The 19,651-nt window shown below is 31.2% G+C and overlaps 2 protein-coding genes across 2 annotated transcripts in view; one reads left to right on the plus strand and one right to left on the minus strand.

Moving 5' to 3' along the window:
• Nucleotides 1–435: 435 nt before the first annotated feature.
• On the plus strand, nt 436–4,310 carry LOC143055642 (plasminogen-like). Its single transcript, XM_076228836.1, has 5 exons — nt 436–755; nt 2,115–2,252; nt 2,594–2,830; nt 3,164–3,358; nt 4,066–4,310. The coding sequence occupies exons 1-5, from the start codon at nt 458–460 to the stop codon at nt 4,281–4,283; spliced, it is 1,086 nt and encodes a 361-aa protein (XP_076084951.1). The 5' UTR covers nt 436–457; the 3' UTR covers nt 4,284–4,310.
• Nucleotides 4,311–6,217: 1,907 nt separating this feature from the next.
• The window catches only part of LOC143052548 (uncharacterized), a 38,248-nt gene continuing 24,814 nt past the window's right edge, over nt 6,218–19,651 (minus strand). Inside the window, exons 22-28 of the mRNA XM_076225605.1 lie at nt 18,639–18,795; nt 12,943–13,049; nt 12,383–12,487; nt 11,030–11,164; nt 9,313–9,495; nt 8,111–8,312; nt 6,218–6,599 (exon numbers count right to left, since the gene is read on the minus strand). Coding sequence (XP_076081720.1) covers nt 6,284–6,599; nt 8,111–8,312; nt 9,313–9,495; nt 11,030–11,164; nt 12,383–12,487; nt 12,943–13,049; nt 18,639–18,795 — 1,205 coding nt within the window. The 3' untranslated portion in view covers nt 6,218–6,283. The remainder of the gene's footprint in view (nt 6,600–8,110; nt 8,313–9,312; nt 9,496–11,029; nt 11,165–12,382; nt 12,488–12,942; nt 13,050–18,638; nt 18,796–19,651) is intronic.

Raw genomic sequence — 19,651 nt, forward strand, 5'->3', positions numbered from 1 at the left:
GGACGGAATATCTCATGTGATTATGTTTCGTTATAGGAACGAAACCTTCGCACAAATATACATTAAACAAAGAATATGTTTATTATTTTGAAAAAAATGTTGTTGAAAAATTGATATATTTATTGCAAAAGTTCTACAAAGTCAAAAGATACAACTTTCCTTTAAAATTAATCAATATATTTTATATTTTTTAGAGACTATTTCAGGTTCCCATTCTTTGCACTAATTTCACAAATATATCAATATTTCATCAACCTTGATGAAACATCTGGTCCTTGTCTTATTTTTATCTAAAACCAATAGTTTCCTATACAAGACCACACTATACTGTCATTGGATATTGGACTTAAAGTACTAAACTTATGGACTCAACCAATCAGCATTGCGTTTGGTACGTATTTCATAGAAGTGTGTATATTATAGAACACAGAATTGAAAACCATAGCATAAATTAAGGATGGCTATGTTGCTTCACATTTTACCATGCTTTCTTATAATGTCACACTGTTACCAAATACATGAGGAACAGTTTACAGTATGGCAAGGGTATCGCTTAAATAACACTGTGATTGTAGAACTATCGGTGGAAGTAAAAAACATGGTTTACTGTGCATCAAAATGTGTTAAAAGTCCACATTGTAATGCAGCAAGTTATAACAACTTATCTAAAGCATGTGAACTTCAAGGAACAATTTATTCAACTATTTTTATTACAAATGACACGGACGAAAACCAACATTTGGCCATTCCGAAAGGTAAAGTAATCTCAGTAAAACTACAATCTGTTGAAAATTTGTAAAATGTGTTATACGATGCTCAGATATAATATAAAGTTAGATTCTTTAAATACCATACGAAAATAAATACTTGAAATAATATAACAATTATAGGGATAATACGGTATATGCAAAATGTTTGTTTTTTACAACTTTTTTCTTTCAAAGTAACACACCATTCTCGGTTTGATGGTTATTAATTTAAATGGGCATGATGAATATGTTTATGGATCAACCTAAGAAAGCTCTTCAACCTAAATTGTATTTTGAAGCTTCATATGTAATTTTGCTCTCAATTTATTTTAAATGAATCAAACTACTTCCTTACTTCATGTGACAGTAAAACATGCAAGATTTATAATACTTGTCTTCGCAGTTATAGCATGTTATCTTCTTAAAGACGGTGTATTTTCAAACCATTTGTTTTCTTAAAATTCACAATTTTGCCTTATATGTTGAATAATTAAAAACATCTTTAAAATAGATTTTCATAAGAAAAAATTTAGCACTTGAATATTTCTTCTATCAATATGAATATTTAACAATGCATAGGAAGATAGCAAAGCCACAATTTAAATCTTAATTCGAAAATTACCAGACAACACTATCAACAAAAAATGTAGTTTGAGTAGGCAGTTTTCTCCACCACGTACTGCAAGACAAATTGAAGTTAAGCAACAATAATATTCCAGGATGAACTCGTCACTTTTCAATTTATCAAGCAATATTAAATGAAATGGACAATATTCTGAATTATGTTGTGGAATAGGTCAACGCTAACGTTTAAATTACTTAGTGCAGTATATTTGTATTTCTATTCTTAATAAACTGATAAGGGAAAAGAAATATCATAACATAAAATGGTATTAACTTTACCTCATTAGATGCGTGTTTGAACAAACAATATAAAAACAAGATTATGTGGTATGATTGCAAATAAGAAAACTCTCCAAAATGACGAAAAAGGTAAATAAATATATCTTAAAAAATGATCAAGGTCAAAATATTTAGAAATCCGTAACCTCCTACAACACTTTATTTTCTTTCCTTCAGTTTACTATAATATGTTTTGTGTACTAAGTGTAGTCTGTATGTGTTTGAATGTCCCTCTGATATCTTTCGCCTCCTTTTTATGAGTTGTATAACTGTAAGCTACGGAAAGTATAACCATACCTAGTAAATAAATCAGAGCTTTGATTAAACCCTGCATTGCAAGCGATTTTCGTTTTATCTATGCGTATTTCATGGCTATCAATATCCACGGTTTAGAAAATACCAGAAAATATCAATTGACTAACATTCCGCCAATAAAGGTATTCAATTATTTTATTTTTTCAGATATATATACGACAACGAATTTTGCGGAGACTGTACAATTTGAAACAACTGAAGACAAATCTCTATCCACAGCACAAGAAACAGCATTAGAGACTTCTACTATTATTTCACAACAAAAGAACTGGACAGTACTAGGAGGTACTTCCTATACAAAATTTTACCATTAGATTCACCAATCATTGCGTCATCGAAAAATGAAATACATGTTTCTTGGTTCGATTTTGTTCATCTATTCTACTACTAGTATCGTTTCTTTATTTCTTTACAGGTTATCAAGCTTATGTTTCGCAAAGAATTGTATTGAAATTGCACTTCTACAAACAGAAATATGTGTAGTTTGAAATAAGGTCATTTTTAAACACACTTTTTACATACTTAGTACTAGTAGTTCTTTTTTTTTAATATGTGGTCTATCGATTTCAAATTAAAATATAGGGCGAAAATAAATAGTATGATCAATTTTTGTTTGCCTCTTTCAGCGGATGATTGCTATTGGACAAATAGTTCCGAATATAGCGGTACAATCAGTTATACAACCGGTGGTATCCAGTGTCAGTACTGGAACACCGATAATCCACATTACAGGAACTATTTACCTTTAGACACAACAGCACATGACACAAACTATTGCAGAGAAACAAATCATTACGAAGGTTGTCCTGTGTGTTACACTACTGATCCATCTGTGAACTGGGATTATTGTTACATCGTGAAATGTAAGTATATTGAATTTTGTAGTTTTGAAAAATGCAATCATTAAGCATATCTGTTATTACATTTAACCAGATTAAATAATAACTGAGACATATTGAGTTTTATTTTAAGAAATTTGTTATTACTTACATTCTAAAGAACCTAAAAAAAATGCATGGAGAATACGTTATCTTTGTAAATTCCAACTTTTGGATATAATGAAATAACTATAATACTTGAAGGTAAAGTATTGGGAAACAGTATGCATTGAACTCAAAGCGTCTGTTTACAACTTCCAAGAAAAGTTTGAATATTAATTCTTGTGATTTTAACCAACACATATTTTGTATGAACAGGTGATGCTTGTGGTGTGGATGAAAGACTACCTGCGATACCGACTGGCACAACGTCCATTTTCCAGGTTGGTAAATTCATCGGAATGGTGTTCACATGCGATAAACTGACACCTGGAATTTCTGTGGATCATTGTCCCGTGTCTCAGTGTGGTTCGGATGATCAGTGGACTACTGACTATTCTGTTTCATGCACAGGTACTTTTGAAATATAAGTGGAATTAATTTGTATAACAATCCGTCAAAGATAAAATAAATTTTTCCAATCATACAATAAATCCTATACAATAGAATAAATCAATACTAAATTTTAATAAAACATGAGATGCAATTTCATAAAAGTTAGTATCTGCAAACCGTTCAATAAGACAAGTGTGTGAAATATAAATAATTCAATTTACTGGAGTTTTATGAAAAGTGAACTCTATACCACACTGACCAAGAGTAGCCACACGATTTAAAGACACAAGTATAATATATTTGACATGTATGTCCAGTTATAAGTCATAGACCAATATCAAGACTTAATAAGTTCCAAATTGTTTCAGTTTTTGAACGAAAGATACCAGTGGGATAGTCAAACTCATAAATTGAAAATGAAAAGATAAAAAACATGGCTAACAAAGAAGAACCTGACAAATAATAGTACACAAGAGACAACATAGAAACTAAAGACTAGGCTATGCAAACCCACCACAAAAAGTGGGGGTGATCTCAAGTGCTCCGAAACGGTAAGAATACCTGCTTCACATGTGCCACCTGCCATGTTGCTTATGTTATTACAAACCCAGTGAATTATCTTATTCAAATACAATATTAAATCGTTCATGGTTTAATATATAACAAGTGTCTAGTAAGATTGTATATGAAAGATTGAACTGTGTTTTTTCTTTTTTTTATGACAGCTGAAGATTGTTACACTGATAGCACTACCTATCAAGGAAAAGTCACCTGTACGGTTACTGGTATTACATGCGACTTCTGGACTTTTGAAGGGGCAATGCCAGCAGGTCCAGATAAGAATACCAACTATTGTAGAGATCCAGACAACACTGGAGCCCCTTGGTGTTATGCTGCTGATCCAAATGTACGCTGGGAATTCTGTCCAGTACCAAAATGCTGATTAAAAAAATATCCAAACTAAGCTTTCTGTAAATTATTTGCGTTAATAAAATTTAATATTTAAGGAAAAAGCCTGTGTAAAATATTTTTTCTATCTTTTACGAATGAACCTGTTCAACCTTAATTTTGAAATTTCCTTTTTTATACTGGATATGACAGGTCACATTTACTTCTATTTTTTGCAAATGTCAAAACATCAGGTTGTGTTGTTTATTTTCCTATGAATTGATCGCTATCCTACTTTAATTTGTACTGGGAACATTCCCAAGCTATGATTCTATAAGATGAGACATGGATATCGTATCTGAGAACAAGCATGTGAAAAAAATATCAATGAGTATCAAATATCTCATGAGAAAAGGCGTGGTATGGACATCAATTAACAAAGAGCAACCTTAACCCTTTCATATAATATGTGTGTCTGTTCAACGTCAGGAACGTGATATTCAGTTGTTTTCGTTGGTTATTGTCTGCCTTTTCTTTCGTTTATTGTTAGGTCGTTAGCTTTTTCTTCTGAATTGTTCTTCATTTTGTCAAAACGAAGCTTTTATACTGTGGACTCATTTATTTTCATTGGTACCAATTTTTCTGGATTGAGGAAAACTGGAAATTTCGGGGTTTTGCCAAAGACTTCTTACAAGCCAATGTAAAATTCGTTGCACTTTTATATTCATGATTAACCTGCAACAATGAAATCCATGAAAATTGGTATCCAGCGAATATAACTGATTCCACAGTAGTTCAATGTGCAGTGTTGGTTAATACTAAAATTCTAAGATCGCCGTCATTTAAACTGTCTGATTCCGGCACTTATTGTAAATCTGTATCAGAACATCATAAGGTTATTTTCTATACTATGTGTCATCCTGATTCAAAAGAACATTTATTTAGAAAGAGTGGATCACAACCATTGAGGGGAAAATAAGTATTTCTGATCAAGTAATTTTTAGTCTATCAAATATCATTGTACAAGACAGGACTAAACAATGTAAAGATGAAAAATAGCTGTCATAGAACGCTATCAAGAAACTGATGGGATATTCAAACTCATAAAGTCGGGGGTGGTGGAATGACAACATCATGGTTAAAACAAGACAAACAGACAAACAATAGTACTCAAAACACAAAATAAAAATTTAACGGCTATGCAACATAAACAGTACTACAACTTGGGGTGACCTTACGTTTTTATTTTCTTGGATTTCTTCCCACAATCCGTTACGAATGTAAGATATGAAAACCAACAGTTTTGACAACAACCTAAAATTGGGTCAAATGTTTTTGCTAAATTATGTATGTTCTTTTTACAATTGCCACTAAAAACCTTGATGACGATTGTTACAAATTTACAAAATAATATTTTTTTTTGAAATACTAAGGATTTTCATATCCAAGGCATAGATTACCTTAGCCGTATTTGACATAAATTTTTCGAATTTTGGTCCTCAATGCTCTTCAACTTTACTTCTTTGGCTTGAAAATTATTTTGATTTCAGCGTCACTGATGAGGCTTATTTCGACGAAACGCGCTTCTGACGTATTAAATTATAAGCCTGGTACTTTTGATAACTATTGATAGTATTTACCTTATTTTCTAAAGGAAACGTCAATAAATATAGGGTCAGTGCAATTTTAAAAAACTCTTTTCACGAATGACGAATTTTCATCAATCAGTTATATTTTGTTAAAACAGAAGTCGTTTGGTAACATAATCATATAAATGAACTGTACTGTGATAAACACAAAAAATCATTTCATGCAAAATTTTTTCTAAGATTTTTTCCGTATGTGACACTTGAATTTTGTGTCTTGGACATGTTTCATTTCATCACTCGTGACAATAACTATCACGGATAGCGGTATACTACTGTTGCCTTTATTTATATATAACCGCCATATTCAAACTAAGGAAACCTATTTATAAATCAAACATAAGACGCTGCAATGATTTAATGAAATTAACATAATTTACTCATATACAAAACATAATATTCATAGTATCTACAAGACATAGGCTCGTAGTGAAATTATTTTACAATCTTTGTCCTTGTCATTTTTCACAGAAAACACATCACCAATATTCCATTCTGAAGACGTCTTAATTTTTGTTTTGATTTCCTTTTGATTTCCAAAATCACCATATGTGTACCTTGTTACACATTTGTCAAACGTTATTCCCCCTTTGTTGTCCTTTGGCAAAAAGAATCCTACCAGATCACCTTTCTTAACAGCAATTTGCTCCTCAACTGGAACGTCTACTGATCTTGAACGATGATTCCCTGTACTAGCTATGACATTTTGTCCAATTAATTTATACCTAAAACATACTGGGATATTAACTCAAAACACAATACATAAAAAGCTGTAAGAGAGCAAAAATGATTCAACGGAAGTTAAAGACAAACGCACACATTACTACAAAAGACGAAAACACAAAGACACATCTGAATTTAATCATATAGCATTTGAAAATGCATTTGTTTCGGTATTGCATGCATATTTTAAACTTACTGACAATGCAAAATTTCGGTAGCGATTTATTCTGCATAAAATGCAACCAAAATCATTCCTTTTAATATTTGAAATTTGTCATTTCGTTAAGTAGAAAACTGTGGTTTAAACTTGGTTTTATAACCAACTGATCCTCTCACTAGTATGACAGTTGCATTAAATGACATTGTATTGAAAGAATAAGTGAACAAAACAAACAGACATTATAGGTAAAAATGTCAAAAACAGGGTACATCAAACAACTTTGTGTTTTTAATCTGTCCGTTTATGGTTGTTGTTTTTTTTAGGTGTGTATTTTTGTAATCTCATTTTTTTTATATTAAATGGGATCTTTTCCTAAACAATTTCTATAGATACAATTCGTTATTTTAGATCGCAAATTAAGAAAATTTAACCAGGAGAATAAACTATCAAATCCTACGTTATGTTAATTAGCAATGTATCGACATCGAAGAAAACATAAAATTACCATTTAAATTATATCTGATGAATGTGTTCAATTTGTAAATCATCCATATAAGAAACATGGTTTAAATTCATTCAGGCAAAGCTGACTCACGTATTTGACTGTTCAGTTTAGGTCCCTTTTGATAATACCACCCCTCAAGCATTTTTACATTCTCCTGACGCAAGTTAATCTAAAATTGTGAATTGCATGCCCAAAGTGCCCTTCGTTTCTATATTAGAATTTTCAATCGATAGAAAGATTTAGTTTTAATATATTTCATTTGCTCAAATCAAAACAGGATCAGACAATTTTGACCTATAATGGTTTACTTTTAGGAATTGTGATTGGATGAAAAATGTCTCATTTGCACTCATACCACATCTCCTTTATATATATATTACATTATTATGCCCTTTTCCATATTGGCCATAGTATCATCCCGAGACTCCCATATCGGCCTCGAAGCTTTAACCGAGGTCCGATATGGGTCGAGGGATGATACCCGGGCCAATAATGAAAATACATGTAATAATCTTTTTATCACATATTTAAGATCTGCAGAAAAGAGAAAAAAATGTCAATTATAACAATTTAATGAAAAATAAAAGGTAAAACCTTAAACGTTTTATCACAAACGTGTCGTTAAGGATGCAATGACGTCACTTCGTTTGGAATCGGGGCACAATAATCAATAACCTCTCTTTTTGCTCCGGGCAATTTTAAGGTTATTACATATGCAAAACCCGACGCATTCGTAACAAATATAAGGTAAATATAAATATAGGATGGTAAATCGATACCAGCTCCAGGGAATACTGTTGTGTTGGGTAATATAACCATACAAAAAAAATTCCTGTAATTTCACTTACTTATCACGTTTACCGGTAGGTCGCCATACTTGTAAAGCTACTTCACCATTATACACACTATAGAATTCCCATGTTACTAACTTTCCAGACCTATGAATTCTTAACGCGTCATTATCTGCAGTATATGCCATCCCTTCCCTACCATCTAATGTTCTCTGACGTATCTCTATTCTGTTGTTTGGTGAAGGTACTAAATCTTTATCTGGGATAAATATTATTACTGAACTTAATAGCACCTGAGATCACCCCTAGATTTTGATGGGGTTCGTGTTGCTTATTCTTAAGTTTTCTATGTTGTGCCATGTGTACTATTGTTTGTCTGTTTTTCTTTTTCATTCTTAGCCATGGCGTTGTCAGTTTATTTTAGAATTATGAGTTTGACTGTCCCTCTGGTATCTTTCGTCCCTCTTTTTTAACGTAATGAAAATGTCTTTATAAGAAGGTATATATCCTTGTTGAATTAGTGAACTAATATGTGCTATTTCTCGTTTGAATTGTTTTACATTTGTCATATCGGTGCATTTTGCTCATAGTTGAAAGCCAATCATTGACCAAACTTTTATCTCATTTTGTCTCTGTTGAAGGGTTGTCACATAAAGATCCTACTACATCTTAATCTATGATTTTGCAACCCTTATGTTACATATTCTACAACTAATTTATAATATATAAGGTTTCATAAAGCAAACTTGAAACTAAGAAAGTGATAAGCGTGAAGTAAAACTTAACAGAATAGCTCTGTGTGTGTTACATTTTAATATGTTATTTCTGTGGTGTCGTAATTCACCTCTTATATTTGATGCATTTCCCTCAGTTTTAGTTTGTAACCCGGATTTGTTTTGTTTTTACTCAATCGATTTATGAATTTTTAACAGCGGTTTGCTACTGTTGCCTTTATCATTCAAATGTATGAAAGCACGGCTTAAACGTCAAGCGATTCTGTTCACACAGGTTTAAAAATCCGTACTTGAAAGACTAAGAATAAGTTAACTTGTATGCATTGTTTTGTTAAATCATTCAATTCTTTTTCTCATTATGATAGCATAACGTTAAAACAAAAGAAACTCATGTTCTCTAATGTGATTATAATCAATCGAACAAACATATATATAATATATTCACGGAAAAATATCATTAGATCTTTTCTCTACAGATACTACCAACATTTTAACTGAGAAATAAAAAAAAACGAGACATCATACCTATACAAACCGGTTCATTTCCTGTGAACTTTTTATTAAGTAAGCAGGCCCGTCTAAGATTTCCATTGTCAAGAACGAATCCGTGTTTACATTTGTATTCTATCATTGTACCCGGATGGAGATTCTTTACCTTATTTAACAGTTCCACGTTCTTTGGTGTAGGTGGCAAAGGGCATGTTACGACTAGGAAAAATTAAAACAAAATGTACAAATAAACTCATCATATATACCCAGATCAACATTTTATATTTACGCAAGACAGGAGATTCGTCTCCAAACGATTCATCAGTAACGCTCAAATCAAACAATGTTTATAGGACCAAATAAAGTACGAATTTAAAACGCATTGAGGACCAAAAATTACTAAAAGTTTTGCCAAACACAGCTCAGGTAATCTATTCCTACATAATCATTCTACTATCATAATATAATTTTCCTGATCAAAACGTCATTTCATTTGTGAGATTTTAGAATAGCACATGACTATTGTGGTATAACAAAACACAAAGGTTTATTTTAAGTCTAAGATCAATTGGTTTGTTTCTTCGTGTTATTGTCATATGTAGTTGATGACAGTATATTTATCATATTAAGTCTTTTAAGAAATGTAACACTGTGATAAAGAAAATGGAACGTCTTATTATTCAGAAGATACCACCAAAATAGTTTCATTATATTTATATTCAGCTTACTATTCCCTCAAATATGAAGTTTTTATGTTTTATTATAAGTATGTTAAACTGTGACAATACGTTTTATCTAGAAAGTGTTTTGTATGTTGTGCCTTACAATTAAACAATAATAATAATTAATTTATTCAATTTATCCTACCTCCTATGTATTTATAGAGACATGATTGCTTAAAGAACTACACGTGATGACTATATATATTTGATATAGGGTGTCCTAAAAAATAAAGGGTTAGCAATCATACATGGTTAGTTACCATATGGCGTTAGTAAGGAGTTTCTTCCCTTTCAAAATAAAAAATGATGCCACAAACTTTCATGAAAACAGCACGGAGGAAAAATCTGAAAGGATTTAACAGACGAAGAAATTGATGATGAAAGATTGAAATAAGTTAATAAACACATAATTAAAGCTTACAAATAGTTCATGCTGGCATAACGAGGGTTACTTCCTTTTCAAAACAAAAAAGGAATCTGAAAGGATTCCACGGACGAAATAATTAAAATACATTTAGTTAACGATTGAAATTATTTCGTAAAACAAATTTAAATCTAAAAAGTTGCTACTGTTATCTTTGTTTTCTATTTAGTTAAATGGAACTAGGGTCTTAATACTAAGTATTGAAGACTTGATCACTTTGATAGGACGCTAATCAAAATATCACATGTGAAAATAGTCGGTAAGATAAATTCGTTACACTGTGTGCCAGTGACCTAATCCGAAATATACGGGGTCAGTAAATTCCATATAGAGATTCGAGCTTTGCTCTCACCCCATATGGAATTTACTAACTCTATATATCGTATTAGGTTACTAACACTCCATGTAACTAATATTATATCCCTTTATTTTTCTTTCATCATTGAGTAGCACACCTACAATGCTACTATCCTACTAAATTAATTATTCATACTGTGGTAATGCTTATAATTTTAGGTTATAAGGAATTTATCAAATATTTGTTTTGACATTTTGCAAACGCGAGGTTTTTTATTAAATAAGTGCTTAAATAAATATATAAAGTTACCTGATTCGTCAGGACAGAGATTACAAGATTTTGGACAAACGTGCCATGCAAAGTCTTGATGTGCTCTACATGCTCCAGGATCTTCTTTGATAAATTCCTCACAGTCATCTCTAGCATCATTACATACTGTTCTATCTATAGATTATAGAAGAGTCAAATATATTTAGACGACATCTCCATTCGTGTAAGGGGTGTTATAGAGAGTGGAAGGAAACTATTATCTTGTTTGTAAGTGGTTTCAGAGTTCCTAATTTAATTCATCTTTTATATAAGCTTTGAATTTCAAATATTTTGGTCAAGAGCATCACTGAAGAGACTTGTGTTGTCGAAATGCGCATCAGGTGCAGGAAAATTGGTACCGTTAATGTTATTTGTTTTAAATGATTGTGTAAAGAAATTTCAAATAAAATAAAAATTAAGGAAAGGTTTAAATTCGTAATCAAATTTTCTTGCTATTTGATGTTAGATTATTTGCCTATCGCTGGTTTCTCACTGATTCTGCCATTTGTCTTTTTATCGTTTAAGGTAGATAGGGTGTCTTTCTCCATCTTGGATTTTGAAATACCAGAAAACATCGATCTAGATCTTTGACAGAATTTGCAAATTTTTAGAGTAGTAGGTAATTCATGTGAAAGAATTTTTATTTTAATGTAGAAAATGAGATGTTTTATCATATTCATGGTTGTATTTTACAACAAAACAGAAACTTTTGTTTGATTCAATTTTTTTAAACCTTGCCACACAAGGGGAGGCAACTCAAATGTAAGGACAAATAATTCAGATTTAGGAACATTACAATAGAGTGTGTTTTTTTCTATTTTATTATGTAGCAAGAAACAAGGTCCGGTGACCTCATTTTTTTTCTTTTTCTTATCAGAAAGCATACTATTAAAGCTATCTTCTCATATTTTATCTCAAAATTCTATGGTGCATTTTTTCCTTTGATGGCAGAAATTGGGTTTTTCATACACAATCTAAACAAAATCTGTCAATTTTGAACAACCTGTAGCATGAAAATAAGCCCCGTGTCTCATTCTTATTATTCTGTGTAAAAGCATGCTGTAAACAACATTTTGGCAAATTGTTAAAAAAAAATCTATGGATTATAATTTAGACACCCCATCTACCTTAAAATTACTAAAGAAAACCAAAGAAAAACAATTATGAAACAAACTAAAACAAGACGTTTTAAATACTGAATAGACTTATAAAAAATACGACACCGATCGAAATATCTAGATATATGGAAATTGATGAAAATTTTAACACATCTGAAATGTGTCAAATAAAATATGATATCGAATATTGCTTCATATTCTATAACAAATATATGAAATAATATATATAGCAAACCTGATGTAGACATTTTACAGATAACAGAGAGATATTGGACACTGTTACAATTGACCCCCTTCCACTGTCCGATCTTATCCACATATCCACAACCTTTATCGTTTCCTAAACAAAATAAAACAATGAAGAAATTCATCGAGCAGTTCCATTTGAAATTATTTACATTGTTGTGTATTATCTAAAAATTAAACATTTATAGCTCTTCAACGGGTTCAGTATTTATACATCTTCGGATTTCAAATGTTTGGCTTTGAGCGTTCCTAATGAAGGTGAATACAGAAAAGCGCTTCGGACGCAAAAAAATATTAAACGTGTTGTTTTCAATTTTCTTAACTGATTATAGTTAGAAAATGAGTGGATTTGTTCTAACAATAAGAATATTCCATTTCGTTATAAACTGAATATTTCATACTTTAGACTAGAGATATATGAATGGCTTTACATTTAATTAATGATTCCCTATTTTCATTCAATATAAGTAATTATTATTATTATTTTTATGATGTAAGCTTTGAAAATAATGATTAAAACATAATAATATGAATTACATATTTTTTCACCTGAAACCCATTTGTTGAAAGTAACTGTCGTACCATCCTCAAGCCAAACTGAATCTCCTAAACTGTCATCAAACCGTAAGCCAAGCCAGAATGGACGAACATCAGTCCTGAATAAAACAATTCAGTTAGATGGTACTAGGAGCTAATCCAAAAATGAATTAAAGTTTGTAAATTGTTGTCTCAAGGAATCAACATTCATTACAATCAGACCTGCCATTGAAAAAAAAGTTTTTATTTTAAATTCAAAAGGTTTTGTTTTCTATAAAAAAAAATTGAACTTATACAAAGTAAATGCTAGTCCTGGTAAAGATTTTGAAAATTAATTGTGCCTAAATTCTTATTTTATAGAAACAAACCTCACAATGATAAATATAATTTACCGTACTTATATTATCGAGGAGATTCTCTTTAGTATGAAGAGATGATTTTTATTTCTTATTAAATCTAAAGTTAAATCATGTGACGAGTTTATATTACGAGTAAATCAGTAACGTTTTTTATACATTTGCTTGCTTATTTATTATTTAGAGGTTTGTAACTGCCCAATATTTTTCAAATTGTTGTTTCTTTTATTGAAAATACCAACATTTCTTATACTTCCGTTTTATTTAATGATGCATCTGAGAATTCAGAATTTTTGAAATACTAAGGCTTTCTGTCTAAGGCATAGATTACCATAGATGGATTTGGCAAAACGTTTAGGAATTTTGTCCTCAATGCTCTTCAACTTCGTACTTTATTTGGACTTTTTAACTTTTTTGCATTCGAGCGTCACTGATAAGTCTTTTGTAGACGAAACCCGCGTCTGGTGTATATACAAAATTAGTTCTTGGTATCTATGATGAATTTATTTTCTGATGTACAGTAGTTGTCGTTTGTTTATGTAATTGATACGTGTTTTTTGTTTCTCGTTTTTTTTTATATATATATATCGATCAGACCTTTGGATTTCCCGTTTGAATGGGTTAACACTAGTAATTTTTGGGGTCCGTTATAGCTTGTTGTTTGGAGTGAGCCAAGGCTCCGTGTTGAAGGCCGTACCTTGACCTATAATGGTTTACTTTTATAACTTATTTGGATGACGAGTTGTCTCATTGGCACTCATACCACATCTTCCTATATCTATTGATATATGGTACAATTGAAATAATTTTTCCTAAAACATAAATTACGTACAATTAAGACTTCAGCACTGCATTTTAAAAACAACTATCGCAAAAAACTTCATAGAAAAAATCCTGAGAAACGTAGACCCTCACCAAAATAGGGATGATCTCAGGTGTTGCGGGAAGGTAGGTATGTCCTGTTCAACATTTATCACCCATCATATTGTTCATGGTAAATACACATTCTGAGATAAATTCCAATCGGATATAACGAGGAACGAATGGTGGATACGACAATTGAAATATATCGTTAGTAGTTCAATTCCTCTGGTGATATACTGTAATTATACCATGGTATCAACACTTAAAAGCCAGTACTTTGGTTTAGGCAGGAAAATACTCATTCTGTGTTATTTACATTTAAATTTGTTGAAATAACTTAAATTAAGAAAAATATCTCCCTAATGAAAGCTCTGATCTAGAATCAGTAAAGAGACATTGATTGTCGAAATGCCCATCTGGCAAAGAAGCATTGGTACCGTTGTCACGTAATGATGTAATTTTACCGATAAGCATTCAAAATTGCCATATAAGCGGGAGGTTTGACTTACACCATTTTTTTCTTAAAATGTCCTGTACCAAGTCAGAAATATTTCAAATATATTCAAATGGTTCGTTTCTATGTCTGCTCCATTGGTGTTTCCTTGCACTTCATTCTTTCTGCCGATCCGTTGTTTTCCTCTTATAGTTGACGTGCTTCCTAGGTTTTAGTCTGTAACCTGGATTTGTTTATCTCCATCAATTTATGACCTTTGAATAGCGTATTACAACTTAGTCTGTCTGATACTTTTCATCCGATGACTGTAACTTCACCAATTAAAATAATTAAATTTTGGATATAACGCGTCTTTTGATTGGCTGACGTTATTTTGTTTATAGACTTAATTTCGTCATGTGACCGAGAAGTCATTAACGTTTTTTTATGGTTTACACCGGTTTAAAATGGAAACTAGAATTAAGTTCTAAGAAATTACTGTGATATTTTTTTCTGTCTATTAGAAATAACACCATTTAAAATTACCCGATACGCGTTTTATTAAGTGTGCACCACATTTTTTATGCTATTTCTTCATAGACATAAAAAAAAATTAACTGTCATTCCTTAAATCAATGGAATTTAAGAAACGCACGTTCTATAATATTGCATCAATTTAGCTGTATCTACTCCATAATGTAGTCAGAAAATTCAACTGTGTTAATACAAAAACAGTATTATTGTTAATAAAAATTTTATGCATTTAGTATGTTAATAACTTTTTGGGAAGGGGGGGGTCGTATGTTATGCCTTTAGTTAGTAAAATTATCTAAAATAAGTCCCATTCGATGTCATAAGATATCACGACGGCATTTACAATTCTTTCAAAATAAGGACCTCTACTTTAACATTAGGAATCATGATTCAATAGCTTTCTTAAACGCACCTTCTATCTTTTAGGTCAATGTTGACATGAAATCTTTTGGAATCCAGTATCAACATGGAGTTGTACATTCGATATGCATTTGGTTCTAGAATATTGCCATCTAGAAACGGCAAATTTCAATGATGAAAATTAAATATAATCGTTTTTACCAATACGGTTTATTCTTTAGCTACCACATCAGAACAAAAAGGCATACAGACAAAGCACACTGGTAAGAAGGAAAGAAAAGAAATACAATTAATATTGCAGAATAATACAATGGCAGGATGTTAAAGTTCAGAGTCTTTTAGTATGTATCAAAGAAACATAACAAGGCATATAGACACAGGACATTAGCAAAAACAAAAAGCAATACATAAATTATCATAGAACAATAAAACAAAGACGAAATGTATAATTACATAGCCACTTTATCTGTTATAAAGAAACACAAAAATGCATATAGACAAAGCATATTAGCAAACATGAAAGACAAGAATACAAAAACAACAATAACAATAACACAATGACAAAGTCAATAACCTCACAGCATTTGCGGTTTTCAAAGAAGATTTTCCAGAAAAGCAGGACACCAGGAATTTAACTTTAAAGATATGTTTTTATTGATAAAAAAATCAGCGTGATAGAAACATCACCGCAAGAAAAACAAAGCAATATTCTGAATACTTACAGATATATACTTTTAAAAGAGATTCATTTCACTCAAGTTCTGATTGATAATAAAGTTACTAAAAACCATGTTTCATTTTTCAAGTTTGAATTTTCTAATTTTTAATCTTTTGTTAACTCAAACGTCATACAGATATGATGGCCAAATGTCTTACGGCTACACTATTCACAAACTTTGCGAGAAGGGGAGAAAATTGCAACAAATTTGATATTTAACTTATTGAATTGTAAGACGATTTTCTGGCTTTCAAAAAACTAACGGTTTTAACTTTCGCAATCAAGCAAAATTCAGAAATGCACTTCCGAAGCACGGTATGAATGAAGTGCTATGTTAACATTCTTTTTAATAATGAATAAACTCAGTAAAAACGATAGAACTTAAATGATTGGTCAAATGTGTTCAAAACAAGAATGTTTTCTATTCTCGATCAAAAGATTAAATGTTTTATGAAGATTCTTCATTTCCTACAATATTAACATTATTTTTTCATTTTAATGAAATATGCTGTGTATAAACTATAATATTTTTAGTTGATAGTGAATAAATTGATATACCTTCATACTTCAAATACTGCATCAAAATAGGCCATCTAAAGATTGCTTTAGAAGTGTGAGGTCACGTTTGACAACTTCAGCCTCAGACCAGTTATGACCGCGGTACAAAAATGTCCTAATATGATAATCGGTATTATATAAGGAGGGTGTGGATCAACTGGCACCGATTAAGGTAGATCATATAATCATTTTTTACTATCCAGAAAAGTTGGCGTATCGTCGTATATAAGGAACGAAATTAATGTTTTGTTTCTGTTTATAAGGAAGTTTTAGAAGTGCTGCGTTACAATATGGAGTACAATATCCTTCAACCGTCTTATCGCATATCGGAAAAAACTAAACGGCTAAACGTTATCGAAAAGACTCATTGAAGCCACATATTGTCAGGGTTTTTTGACCGATAGAAGGAGATGTTTCAGCAAGACGTTGTCTAGATCAATACACGAATGATAACAATACGGGAACCAAAATTAATGTTTTGTCATGGACATCAAGGTTGACTGAGTTTAACCTCATAGAACATCTAAGCCGAACTTAATGTTCGTGTCAGTCAACCCTCACCTCAACATAAATCATTGGATCAACTCAATCAAGTGTTGAAATATGAATGTCAAATAATACAATACGTCCAAATGCAGAATGGAAAACACTGTTAGCCTTATATGGTGGTCAAAATAGATACAGACATTAACATCACTGGAAATTGACAACTATATCGTTCTTGGCCATTTTTAAGATTCTGTTTTACATTAATGTTTTAAACTATTGGTCATTACAACAAAACTTAATACAAAACTATTCTGCGTTTCATTTTTTTTACAAGTACGATAGTATATCACGCTTCAGTGCAATGGACCAATATAATAAGGTTCGACGGCTTAAAATATTAAAATGCAAAAGCTAGTATACTAAGGTATAACAAATGTGATATGCTTTATGATTTAGCGGTAAGCTTAAGTGATAAGTTCTAATTTTAGAAGATCGACCACAATGTCGGAATAAGTAACATTTATTTGTACAAGGCGTTTAGCTTTCATCTTTAATGAGATAAAAAGGCGATAATCGTCAAGCTTTCTCTTTTTCGTAAAAAAATACATGTTATATTTTCCTGCACTGTACAAACTATTTTTTAGTCGACAATTTATAATTTACGCTTAAAACATGAACTTTTATTTTACTGACGTTACTTTTTAATAAAATCGAGAATATTTTAACGGAGACCGCAATGTAAACTGCAACGTAAACAATGATTTCAGTGCATCCGTTCGCTACCAATAGGAGCAGGATATACGGTACCTATGCATATACTATGTTGTATCTATAAAGTCAAATGGTCCACTACAAGACACAAGTCCTTCTTGCAGCATCCGAAATAAATCAACACAGTTGCTTTAGACGACTTAGCACGGTTAGGTCTGAAATTAAGTAATGGACATTTGGTTTAAAAGTTGTCAATCAAATATTTTTAATTTCTCTTCCGGCATATTCATTTTTGATTTGTATAACCGACTGTTAACGTCATAATCCAAGTACAATGCTTACGTCTATACTTTCGCGGACCATCGGACTTAGCGTATGATCGCACTTTAGCGTATACCATCTCACTTTAGCGTGACCATCGTACTTTAGCGTCCCCATCGCACTTTAGAGTCCTACATATGTATTTTGAAGAAATAAACATATCATAATAATTAAATGTGTGTTTCTCAAGACACATATTTTGTTTTGGTTTCTCTTTTCCTTGCAAAATACTACATTTGAAAATAAACACTTTTTGTAGATATAGTATTCATCATTTCTAAAATTCTTACCTCAATCGTAACAAAAATTTGAATTCATCCTCATCTTTTATTGATAAAGTATTCATCATTTCTAAAATTCTTACCTCAATCGTAACAAAAATTTGAATTCATCCTCATCTTTTATTGATGTCATTACAGCTGAATGACGCTTACATATCTCGTTAGATAGTGTCATATTCTCATATGTGTCAAACCATCGATAACATTTTCCATGAAAAGGAAACCAACCATTTGGACATCCTAAAACAAATAAAGTATAATAATTAAGAATATTACGGTTAGTGAAATATTAGACTAAATGTAATTAATAAAGCTTATTTTTGGAACAGTCATTATGATTCACCACAGACGCATTGTAAAAAGTCATATGAAGTGGGAAGCACTGATCACAGGTAACAGAGACAAAAATTTATTAAGAGAAGCACTAAAGAAAAACTAGAGTTTGAGTAAAAGATAATCTTCAATTAAACACCGTGGTCGATCTCTATATTATAAGTTAGGGCAAGTAAATTCGTTATAATTTCAAAAAAACATGGCAAATATACCAAGTAGAATTATAAACATATATTTTATATTTTTCCTGATTGATGATCTTATTTGTCCGTCAATGTGACATTACTGCATTACACTTATTATTTGACTTATATAACTAACACGACAGGTGCCACACTTCTATCCTGCAGAGGACAAGAAAACTTAACTCGTCCTCCTGGATCATGGTGGAACTCGGGTTTCTTAGTTTTAAGTGTTCTATGCTGAGTTAGTTGACGGTTATACTTTTTAATGTTTTTAGGCAAAGATGTTGTTATGTCTTCGACATATGATTTCAGAAACAATATATGTAATTATATTGTTAGAGCATTTTGGTCAGTAATAAAATCATGAGAATATTTCAAAAGATACACATGCTGATTAAACCTTTTCTCTACAGGACTACACCGAAAACAGTAACCCATCAAGTAAAATAACCAATAATGGTTTAATTCTTTATAACTATCATAATTTCTGGTCATATACAAGTGAAGTTGAGAAGTAAATGTATTCAAAGTAAACAATGATTTAAAATTTGCGTTATTTTAAAGCAAACATTATTTGT

This window comes from Mytilus galloprovincialis, chromosome 1 (assembly GCF_965363235.1).
Source record: "Mytilus galloprovincialis chromosome 1, xbMytGall1.hap1.1, whole genome shotgun sequence".
NCBI lineage: Eukaryota > Metazoa > Mollusca > Bivalvia > Mytilida > Mytilidae > Mytilus > Mytilus galloprovincialis.